Source organism: Nannospalax galili, unplaced genomic scaffold, assembly GCF_000622305.1.
Source record: "Nannospalax galili isolate Female #2095 unplaced genomic scaffold, S.galili_v1.0 scaffold875, whole genome shotgun sequence".
Taxonomy (NCBI): domain Eukaryota; kingdom Metazoa; phylum Chordata; class Mammalia; order Rodentia; family Spalacidae; genus Nannospalax; species Nannospalax galili.
Window position 1 is genome coordinate 588,988 of NW_008337059.1, and position 12,109 is coordinate 601,096.

At 42.8% G+C, this 12,109-nt stretch overlaps 1 protein-coding gene across 1 annotated transcript in view; it reads left to right on the forward strand.

The window, feature by feature from the left end:
- The window catches only part of Got1 (glutamic-oxaloacetic transaminase 1), a 31,666-nt gene that overhangs the window by 5,620 nt on the left and 13,937 nt on the right, over positions 1-12,109 (forward strand). The window contains exon 2 of the mRNA XM_008831946.2: positions 3,360-3,541. Within this exon, the coding sequence (XP_008830168.1) occupies positions 3,360-3,541 (182 nt within the window). The remainder of the gene's footprint in view (positions 1-3,359; positions 3,542-12,109) is intronic.

The following is a 12,109-nucleotide window of genomic DNA, read 5'->3' on the forward strand; positions in this document are numbered from 1 at the left end:
AAGCATATATATGCTTTTTAATTTTTAATTTTTTTTATGTGTATGAGTGTATTGCCTGCATGTGTGTCAGTGCACCCATGAAGTGCAATGCCCTTGGAGGTTAGAAGCGGGCGTTGGATCCCCTGGAACTGGAATTATGGACGGCTGTTAGCCACCTTGTGGGTGCTGGGAATTGAACCCTGGTCCTCTGTGAGAGTAGTCAGTGCTCTTAACTGCTGAGCCCCAGACTTTAAAAATTTGTGAAGAAGGAGTTAGTTTGGTGGGCCAGGGTGTAAAATGAGAGAGATATGGCAGCATTGTTAGAGCCACCAACTCAGAGACTGTTGGTGGGTGAGTGACTGTGTTGGTCTGGAGCCCAACCCACATTTTTATTATTCACTGATAATGTTTCTCAGATTTGTAGATGTCACATTTCTGGAGAATAGAGTTAGCTGACATAACAGAAGATAAACACACAATTCAGTTGTATAACTTTATAAAAAATATCTTATTTTGGGGGGCTACAGAGATGGCCTGGGTTCGATTCCCAGCACCCACATGGTGGCTATGAACCGTCCTTAACTCTAGTTCAGGGGAATCTAATGCCCTCTTCTGACCTCCGCGGCATTGGATGGCACAGGTGCACTCACATACATGCATGCAATACACGCATACCCATAAAAATAACAAAGAAAATATTAAAATATTTTAAAATAGATAGTTAAGCCATCAGGCATGGTGCTTGTATTGCCTGCATGTATGTGAGTGCACCCATGTCATGCAGTGCCTGAGGAGGTCAGAAGACAGCGTCAGATCCCCTGGAATTCGAGTTACAGACAGTTGTTAGCTGCCATGTGGGTGCTGGGAATTGAATCTAGGTCCTCTGCCAGAGCAGCCAGTGCTCTTTAACTGCTGAGCCATCTCTCCAGCTCCCTGTTGTATAACTTTTGACTTAGTAATTTTATACTTAGAAGTATTTCCAGTGAAAACACTCATGCTTAGGATTGTGAGTATTCGACATAATGTTTCCAACAGCAGATACCTGAAAGCATGGTTGATAATGAATACATAGGGAGGAATAGTATCTCACTCCTACAGTGATGCTGTGAATGACTCAGATATATGAAAAATAGTCCACTTGCATTCATTATAAGAGAAACAAAAATTAAAACTGCCTTGAGACATCATGTGCACATTCGTTTTGGAAATTACTTGGTGAGGCTGTGGGGAAGCAGGCCCTCTTCAAGGTGTTGGTAGGAATAGAAATTGAGTTTTCTCACGGAGAGCCGTGGAGAACAATTTGGAAGTGTCTGTCCAGACTACAAATACACATACTTCTTTGACAATACTTCCATTTCAACTCTGCATCTTACAAATATATTTGTGGACGTGTGGGATGTCATATGTATTAGGTGTTTCACTGAAGTATTGTTTTAGTATCCAAAGATTGTAAACAACTCGGAAGCCCAACACAAGACTGGCAAAGTAAAATATGATTTATTCATTAGTTAAGCAGCTGTGAAAAAGAACAAAGCTACTTTTCTGTGTATAAATATGATAAAAAACAGTCACAATGGGAAAGACAACAAAGCAGTGTATAATATGCTATATGCTCCCAAATGTAAGGAGCTATCTTTGCTTGTATATCATAGGGAAACTCTGGAAGGATACATAAGAAGCTAACAACAGTTGTGTGTAGAAGGAGAGATTGGGAACTAGGTAGGTCAGAATGGGGACATCCAGGTATATCACCTATCAGAATAGTTAATGATGATGAAAGATGTTCATAAAATGTATTTAAGGGAAAAAAGCAGGTTGAAAACCCTATGTAGAGTATGATCCATATATTATAAATCCATATATCATAGGGCTAGGTGTGGTGGTGCCTTTAATCCCAGCACTTGAGAGGCAAAGGCAGGTGGATATCTATGAGGTGGAGGCCAGTGTGGTCTACATAGCGAGTTCCAGGCCAGCAGAAGCTACAGGGAAACCCTGTCTCAAGAAATCAAAACCAGAACCAAACCAAAACAAAGACCCCCCCCCCAAAAAAAGAATATGCCGTGTGCAGCAGAATAGAAGGTTGTACCTTCAGATTTTCATGTCCCTGTCTCAGACTGCTGGGGTTATGTGTTCATTGTAATGCTTATAGTTTGTGCTCTGGGCTTTTCTACATTTTTAACAATGTGTGTGGCTCAGCAAGCAATAACCATCACCTTAAATTCAGGGACTAATGTTGGGCAGAAATTAACAAGATAAAGTTTAGTCAGAATTACTCTAAAGTTTTGTTTCAGAATCACCTGCACAGGTGTAGGACTGTTGGAGATCTACACATTGGAGCAGAGAGGGAAATGACCAGTCAAGAATCCTACTCAGAATTCCAAGGTTATTGGTGTGGGTACTAGGTTAAAGCAGCTGCCTGCTAAAGCTGTAATTCTAGCATAACTGTAGGCCGTGCAGGGGAAGATGAGTGATAGGAAAAGTCAGTGGCCTAAAAACATACTAAAGTATACCAAAGTGTAGAAGAAATGCCTCAAAGCAAGATTAAATGTTGTGAAAGCGATGAAATTAGATCAATACAAGGCAATGTGAGGCAGACGGAGTGTATGAACAATGAAAATGGTAAACACTGGCCAATGTCAAAACACAGAGCGGGGACAGAGGTGTGTAAGTGGGTCCTTGGTCACTGTGTAACCAGTTGCTGAACTCCAGGCACAGGGCATTTGCTTACTTTTAAACATGTTTATGCATTTTTAGGACAAGTAGACGAAGCAGACTTCCTTTGTTCTTTTTCTCTTTCTCCATGTTTATTTTGGAAGGTGCAGAGCTTTGTGATTTGCACCTAGCCAGCTGTTCCCGATCTTTTGACATTGCAATATGACATTGTTATCTACAGGCCTGTTGGGTTATGTTCATAATTATCCTGGGACACACACAGCCTCCAGGCCACAGGTTGAACATATCTGATGTAGTCCTTTCTGGAGCTCTCTTGAAGGCGTGTAGATGGAAGATTGCTGGGCCATTGGTTATAGACGAGTGCTCCAGCTGTATCAGTGTAACATTCGTAAGGTGATTTTGGTTCACAGGGTGCTTTCCCTTCTCTCTCACTTGACCAGTGTCTGTGAGGTCACTTTTATTTTAGCATCTCAGTTTTGGAGATCTCATATTTAAGAGCTAGACAGCTCTTAAATCTGTAAGGAGAGAAACCAGGGTTCTTCTGTGCACCTAATACCTTGCCCAGGACTTGGCCCAGCAAGTGAATGCACTTTACTTGGTTCCATCTCTGTCTGCTTTAGCCAGAAGGTGGTGGCGTTTTTCTTGTTCACAGTTCCAGATTCTGACTTGGATGATGCCTAAGACGCTTGTGTCTTTTCCATGCTCAGCGTATCGCACAGATGATTGCCAACCCTGGGTTTTGCCAGTAGTCAGGAAGGTGGAGCAGAAGATTGCTAATGACAACAGCCTCAACCATGAGTACCTGCCCATCCTGGGCCTGGCGGAGTTCCGGAGCTCTGCTTCTCGCCTCGCCCTTGGGGATGACAGCCCAGCTCTCAAGGAGAATCGGGTGAGTTTGGGGGTGAGGCTATATTTTCTTTTTAGAAACTTTTAAAGGTAAAATTCAGTTTGTTTTAAAGTACTAAATATTATGTCTTGAGAATGGTCAGTAATACTTTTTTTTAATATTTTATTATTTTTATTTTATGTGTATGAGTGCATTGCTTGCATGTATGTGAGCGCACCCGTGTCATGCAATGGCATGGAGGTCAGAAGAGGGCTTTGGATTCCCCTGGAACTGGAGTTAAGGACGGTTTGTAGCCGCCATGTGGGTGCTGGGAATCGAACCTGGGTCCTCTGCAAGAGCAGTCAGTGCTCTTAACCATTGAGCCATCTCTCCAGCCCCTAGTAATCCATTTTTAATTAGTGAGTTTAGGAACCTGTGCAAATAATATGGTCATATACAAAGCACAGCTTTACTTCAGTTTTGTCCAGTAGATCATCAGATTTCAGCTGCTAGGTTTGAAGCAGTGACTAGAGATGCCAAACGAAGGGAGTTTAATAGAATCCCAAGAGACTGGGGGTCTAGCTGCATCTCTGCCACTGCTTTTGGCCATGGGTAAGCCATTTGCCCACTTGGTACCTGTGTTAGAGGAAAACAAATTTGTGACTCATTGTCTCATATCGAGTACTTGCATGGGGGATTATTTAAGGAGACTTCTCTGAAATAATGTGCAGAATTTCATATTTATTTCTGGGGAGAAGTTTCCATAGCTTTAACCAAAAGGTGTCCATGAGCCCCCTTAGCATTCAAGATCCAGAATGTCCTCCCTGTCCTTTCCACTGTTCTGTAGTTCTCCTAGCCTTCCTCTCAGCAGCTCTCATTCAACTGCCTGTGTTGTAAGTAGAGACGTGCAAGAAGAGCGTGTCTAGGAACAGACACCGTGAGATGGGTTGTGGTAGGAACTGGAAGGAGAGGGAGACCCTTGATGGCTACAGGTGGGACTTGAGCTGAGCCTTGAATTTGGGTACCCAGCCAAGACACAGGCTTTCAACGATGTATGTACATTAGTGTCACCTAAGACTTTATAAATCGGACCCCATGAACCTCATATCAAACCCGTTCAATCAGAATCTTGGAGGACATAACCCTGTCCCTCTCTGCATCACCCCTACTCACCCCCTGCCCACCCCATTTTTTAACAGTGCCCCAGGTGATTCCAAAGCACATCCAGGTTTGAAAACCACAAAAGTATAGAAGATAGGAAAAAAGAGTCAAGAGTATGGGGGACTGACCCAGGGACAGAACAAAGAGACCTCCCTGAACAGAGCTGGGGACACTTTGAGTAGATGAAAGCAGGCTGATGTGGCTAGCCAGGGCAGGAAGGCTCACTGAAGTTTATGCAAAGGAGTTACCCAATGAAAGTGTTGTTCGAAGAAGATAAACCTGGATGGACCAGTGAGAAAGGGAAGAGCAATAGTCCGGCTAGGTGTTGTGCAATTGAAACCAGCTGCCCTCATAACCTCCAGGCCACGTTGTAATACAGGACACAGTTCACACGATGAAGGGACTTGGAGTCATTTGAGGTGTTCATCACATGCTGTTCATAGCAGGTTTTTCTTCTCTTGTATCTTGTTACTTAGATGCCCTGCTAAGCTGAGTGACAAAGTAAAATAAAGGTTGCACATATACATATTCTTACATGTGTCTCGAAGCAGGAGGCTCTGGTGAAGGTATTGGAACTCAGGCCACCAATTAGGCAAAAAAATGAATCAGAGTTTGGACTGAATTTCTGTACAAGGCTGGAACTTGCCTCAGGGAACCGAAGGCATGAAGTATGACTGTTAAAGGGAAAATATGAGTTATATTTGAGGAAGAAGCATAAAAATTTGCTTCATGTTAATTAGTAGATGTGAAAAAATTACCTTTGGACTTTATATCCATGCTCAGGTGCCCAGGATCTCAGAAGGTAACCAACTGACTAGTAATAATCAGATATGTAGAGATTAGAGACACATGTGCAAACATCTAAGTGTTCGTTGCATTAAAAATGAAGTTTTTCCTGCCAGGCGTGGTGGCACATGCCTTTAATCCCAGCACTTGGGAGGCAGAGGCAGGCGGATCTCTGTGAGTTTGAGGCCAGCCTGGTCTACAGAGCGAGTTCCAGGCAGCTGAAGCTACAGGGAGACCCTGTCTTAAAAAGACCAAAAAATATTAAAAAAATGAGTTTTTCTGTATGAAACAGTATCTTTTAATAATGAAATCGAGATCTTTTTTAAAGGTTAAAACCTCATTGAATTTTATGTCTTACAGGGTTTATACTGAGTACAATATTGTATAACTGTATTAATTCAACTGTAAGCCTAAAAATTTACAGCTTATTTTGAAAGAGATGCATCTTTGCTCTGGAAATTGTTACTGAATATGTCAATGCTGTTGTAATGAAATGCTTCTTCTAATTATGTGGTTATTAAATAAATAATTTTAAAAAAGAGTAGGGGTCTCATGGGAAAGTTACTGTGAAAATCCAATGTTTTCCCAAAAAGAAAGTTGGCAGCTTTTAAATGTGTGTGTGTGTGTGTGTGTGTGTGTAATTTATTAATTCTTTGAGAACTTCATACAATATACTTTGATCATATTTGCCCCTATTCTTCTGCCTAGCTCTTCCTTATCCCCCCAACTCCTTGTCTTCTTGTTTTTTTTAAATTTAAATAACCTATCTAGTCCAGTTTGTGCTGTCCATATACTCATGGGTGGGGGCCATCCACTGGAGCAAGGTCTACCAGCAGGATGCCACACCCTTAAAGAAAACAGACTCTCCTCCCAGAAGCCATTAACTGTTGGTAGCTGTTCAGTTAGGGGTGAGTGCTCAGGAGCCTTTCCAAACATACTAGAATGTTGACTGGCTTTGTCTTGTGCAGGTCTTAGGCAGGTAACCACAGCTGCCGTGAGTTCATGAATGTAGCAGTCCCATCATGTCCAGAAGACAGTGTTTGAACAAGTCCTCCGAGGGTCCGCCCCCTGTTCCAAGATGGTTCCTGAATTGTGTGTGTGTGTGTGTGTGTGTGTGTGTGTGTGTGTGTGTGTGTGTGTGTGTGATGTCCCGTTTGTGGCTGAGCACTCCATCTATACTCTGTGTTTTGACCAGTTGTGAATTTCTACATTAACCACTATTTGAAAGTGGACAATCTTTTAAATGTTTTATTATTTTTTTTTTATGTGTATACATGTAGTGCCTGCATTGTAGGTAAGTGCACCTGTGTCCTGCAATGCCCCCGGAGATCAGAAAAGGCTTTCGGATCCCCTGGAACTGGAGTTATGGACAGTTATTAGCTGCCATGTGGTGCTGGCATTCGAACTTGGGTCTTCTGCAAGAAAAGCCAGTGCTCTTAACTGATGAGCCATTCATCTCTCCAGCCCCCAAAAGTGGACAGTCTTAATGAAGTTTGACAGTGGGGTACTTTGGCAACCGGGAGTTGGGGTGGTCTGTCTTTGCATACACTATAGATTGATTAGCTGGAACTCTTACTGGCAAATGAAAACCAAGGTTCTGTGTTGGGGAGCTGCTTCCTCTAAGAAGACTGCATTCTTACAGTTACTGTGTTGGCAGATGCTTGTTCGTCTGCCTGTGGATCCCTGTTTTGACCTTTTAACGCTGTCAGAACCTGGGCTGACGCTTGTGGCCTTGACCTGGGATCATAGCCCTCCCTTTTGGTCTAGTTTATCCTGCATTGTGTTTTTGATTGTAGAACAGATTTAAATGCTGGTCTTTCTGGTAGCCAATATTTAAAGTTCCTTTCTGGGGCTGGTTTAGGATACTGTCATGGCATCTGCATCACCCTAGATACCAGATGTGCCTGACCTCTGAGCTTTTCTTTGTTCACTGGAAGTCCTAGTCCTCACCAACGCTGGGCCACTGCCTGGTTCAGCCTACCATCTGCTCATGCAGATTCTTGTAATAGCATCGTTGACCTTCTGATCTCTTGTCTTCTTTTCATTGTAGTGCATTCTCCACACTACAGCTAGAAAGATCTTCCTTAGAACAAAAGCTAATCATGTCACCTGCCTCCCTGCCCTCACTCTGCATGGTTGCTATCCTTCTGCCTGCAGAGTAAAGTCCAGCCTTTGAGCATGGCATTCAGCTCGCTGTAGTTCCCTAGGGATCCTTCCATTCTAAGAGCCTTGTTCTTTCCTGTGAGGACTCAGAACCCTTGCCTGGCTCTTCGCCCTGTATGGAGTGCCCTCCCTCACTGCCAGTTCTCCAGCCCCTACTTCTAAGTCCTTCAAGATGATCAAGGGTCACTTACATGCTGAATCCTTAGCTTTCTCAGGTGTGGCCAGTTCAGGTCCTCTGAATTATCATAGGACTCTGTTCAAGCCTGGGGACAATAGAACTCACTGTGTTTCTACTGTAATGTCTAATTTTATAAGACTTTCTCCCACAAGTTTGTGATCCTGGGTAGGGATCATGGCTTGCTTCTTTACCTTGCAAATGTTCAGCATGTAGCTCATGGGACTTCTGGGAGACCAGATGTTCGAATTAGTCATTCACTTACTCAGTGGATGCTTGTCAGAAGGGCCAGACACCCTCCTGGACTCTGGTGCCCATCCATGACCAAACATGCACACAGACCCTGCCTCAGCTCAGTTTTGTGAAGACAGGCTATTAACATAATCAGTGGATTCTTCTCAAGGTTTAACATTGTCAGGCCCCTCACCCATTTTGAGGGAGCCCCATTTTCTAGAATCTTCACTGCTTCTTACTGCTTTTCACTTTTAGGCTTTTAGGATCCAGACAAAATATCCATTTTTCATCTCCCTGTAGAGTAGTATTTCAGGTTCTGAGATTACTGAGTCATGGTAGGCAGCCATGGGGCTGGTGGGTTGTCATAACTTCTTCCCATGTAGTAATAGGTGAGTCTCTTATTTTGACCATTGTCTCAGGAGACCTGGGGTTGTGTTCTGCCTCGGGCCCTTTCCATCCTGTGTTCTTTTTTTTTTTTTTTTTTTTTTTTGGACAGGGTCTCACTATGTAGCCCCAGCTGGCCTAGAACTTGCTGTGTAGACCAGGTTGGCCTTGAACTCACAGAGGATCTGTCTGCCTCTGCCTCCCAAGTACTGGGATTAAAGGCGTGTGCTGCCATACCTGGCTGTACACTGTGTTCTTTCTTTAGCCAGCTTGGTACATGTTTGTATAGCACTGTGTTATCAGATACTGTGAATGTTGCCATGTCACTCAGGTGGATACAGTGTGGCCCTGGCCACAAATAGCTCCTGGTTGTCCCTCCCTTCCTCTTCCCTTTGTTCCTCACACATCTCCTCTCCCTTATTCCCTTCCCTCCCCTTCCTTCACAGTGAAGTAGAGCAAATTGTACTTTCAGATACGTTTCTGGAGCCCAGCAGTTCTGTGCTGACTTAGGTAGTACATGCTGCGGCTGTCTTGTCCAGCTTTAACTGGCCAGCTCCCTATTCCGAATACCCGTTAGCCTCTTGGGTCCAGGTCTCTGGCTCCGTGAACTGTCCTTGGATATTAATGATTTTCTTTTTTACCAAATTAGAGGACTTTTTTGGTCAAAAAGCAGTTCCTACAGTGACGAAATTGCTACATTATTGCTATATTATTTATTCATACAAAACTTGTTTGTGTTAATTGCTGATTTTTCAGAGCACCTTGTTTCACTGAAGCTATCTGGTGTTCCTGTGTCGTGTATGTTATGAGTGGCAGGGTATGGCTCATGTTAGTGAAGTTTATCTCTTTCAGGCATATTTTCAGTCTGTGTACTCACTTTCTGACTTAATAGATTTGCTTTCTGGAATGGGAGCAGGTGGGGCTAAAATTGGGAGCGTCTCTGTTTCTTTAGCTATCTTTTCAGCACTTGTGCTGGGCTGGAGCTTTAAAATAGTTTAAGCAGCTTTCCTTATTTGTCACTTGGGGACATAGAACTTACTTTACAGGGTGTATGAGGCTCAAATGAGAATGTATGAATGCATTTTTGTAAATGGTAAAATAAAGGACTTTTGTTTATTAAAAAATTATATATTTTTATTAAATTTGGTGAGTTTCATGCAGTATACCTTGATCATATTTAGACTCCCTCCCCTATCAGTATCCCCACTGGATTTCATGCATTCTGTCATATGCGTTAAGTCCTATGAAGCCAAGTTTGTGTCCCCAAATGTCCCTTGCTGTGAGTTCAGCCCTTAGAGCCTGGTTAACCTATCTAGCATCACTCCTGTAAAGAAAACCAACTCTCCTTCTCCCAATAATCATTGGTTGTCAATCATTCCTAGGCTAAGACTGGGGCTTCTTACCCGTTTCCCCACCTCTATGCTGGGTTTTTGTCTGGTTTGAGTTTGCGTGGATCTTGTGTCACCATTGCTGTAAGTTCATATGGACAACTTCCCAGCCACCTGGGAAACTTTGTTTCCTCGTGGTCATGCACCGCTTGTGGCTCTTACAGCCTTTCTGCTCCCCTTTCCACAATTGTCTCTGAGTCCTGGGTTGCAGAGGTTTGATATAGGTGTCCTACCCAGAGATAAGCACTCTGCAGTCTTATTCTCTGCACTTTGGCTTGTTGGGGCTTTCTGGGTTAATCACCATCAATTTCATGAGGTAGCTTTGCAGGTGAGAGTTGAGAGATGCACTAATAGTCTTTCTGCCTCCTGTTCGATTAGGTTCCCTGAGCCTTAGGTATAGAGGTTGCATTGGACATGCATCACTTAGGGCTGGGCATCTCACAGACATTTATTCTCTGCGTTTGGCCAGCTATGGAACTCTGTAACAGCTTTCATCTGTTGCAAAAAGAAGATGAAATGGATGATTGATTGATAAATGGTGAGAGGTACCACTTGTCTATAAATATAAGGATACATATTTAAAAATCAGCCAGAAATTATGTTGGTCTAGGGATGTGACAAAAGTAAGTTTTTCTTTAGGACCTATGACCTCTCCAGCTATGTGTATTTGACTATGTTTACAGTACCACACATAAATTCCCTCCCATTGAGAGGGCCTCAAGTGCAAAGTGACAGCTGTTGATTACCCCTAGGATAAAAGTGTCACTACTGCACCAATAGAGGTAGTTTGCTGGGCCAGTCTTTGTGGTTATTAGGCTTTACAGCTGGGTAAGACCACTGATTGGTTTTTCTCCTTTGACAGCTTGCATAGTATTCTCTAATATGAGAGCTGGTCTTCAGGGAGAAGGCTTTCAAGAGAGTTCCAGCTCAATTGCTTCAAGTCCTGTGTCCAAAATATGTCCTGTTTTCAGCAGTAGGGTCTTACCTTCAAGTTCTGGGAAGTAATCAAGGGCTGTGTTATTTTGTGAATCTCTTGGACTACCCTGACCAACAACTTGAAGGTAGACTTATCCTGCCTGAAACTGTGTACACACACACACACACACACACACGTATATATATATAAATATATATAATATCTCTATAACCTTCAGCTATACACATGCACATATATAAATATTGTATGTGTATTTTTCAGTAGGCTTTTAAACTAATACATTTCCCTGTTTTTTTCACAACACCTATTATTTAATCTCTCTCCCCCCAGTATAAGCCTCCCTCCTCCCACCCCTGTTAAAGTATCCCTATTTCCCCATTTCCCCCATGATAACACCTGTCACCTACTCTCCCGCTCTCCAGCTACTTCTTCCCCTTCACCTCCTTAGTTCCATGCCATTTTCCTGGCTCGTGTGGTTCCATCAGGATGTATGCTCACATTTAGGGATTTGGATCTACAAATGAGAGAGAACACTTGAGCCTGTGTTACTTCACTTAGTACCACACCTTCTAGTTCCATCCATTTACCTGCACATTTCATGATTTCATTTTCCTTTTTTAAAAAATGTAATTAATTAATTTTTGGTCTTTTTTTTGAGACTTAATTTATTTTAATGCATCAAGTCTGATTGGTGCTGCCCATATGCACATGGGTGTGCGGTCACTACTGGTGATTCTTATACTGAGGGTTGAAAAATAGTGATGGAGTGTCTTAGTCTGTCATAACAGAACACCACAGACTAGGTGCTAAAACAACAGAAGTTGATTTTCTCATTATTGTAGAGGCTGGAAGTCCAAGATTAAGGTGCTGTCGAGGCTGGTTCTAGCAAGTCCTCTCTTTCTTGCTTATGTAAGTTACTTTATTTTTTCCTTTCATGGCTTCTTCTCTGTATAGAAAAGAGGAGAGGGGAAGGTGGAAGGGAGAAGAAAGAAAGGGAGAGACAGGAGAGGAGACTCTGGTATCTTTTCCTCTCATAAGGACATTAGTCCTGTCCAGTTAAAGCCCAATCTTTATGACTTTATTTAACCTTAATTAATTTAAAAAATATTTTATGTGCATGAGTGTATTGCCTGCATGTATGTGAGTGCACCCGTGTCATGCAATGCTGTGGAGGCCAGAAGAGGGCTTTGGATTCCCCTGGAAATGGAGTCAAGGATGATTCATAGCCACCATGTGGGTGCTGGGAATCAAATCCGGGTCCTCTGCAAGAGCAGTCAGTGCTCTTAACTGCTGAGCCATCTCTCCAGCCCCTTAATTACTTAAAAAAAAAAACTTTATTGAGAATTTCATACATGCATATAAGGTGTTTTGATCAAATCCACGCCCACTCCCTCCCCTCCAAT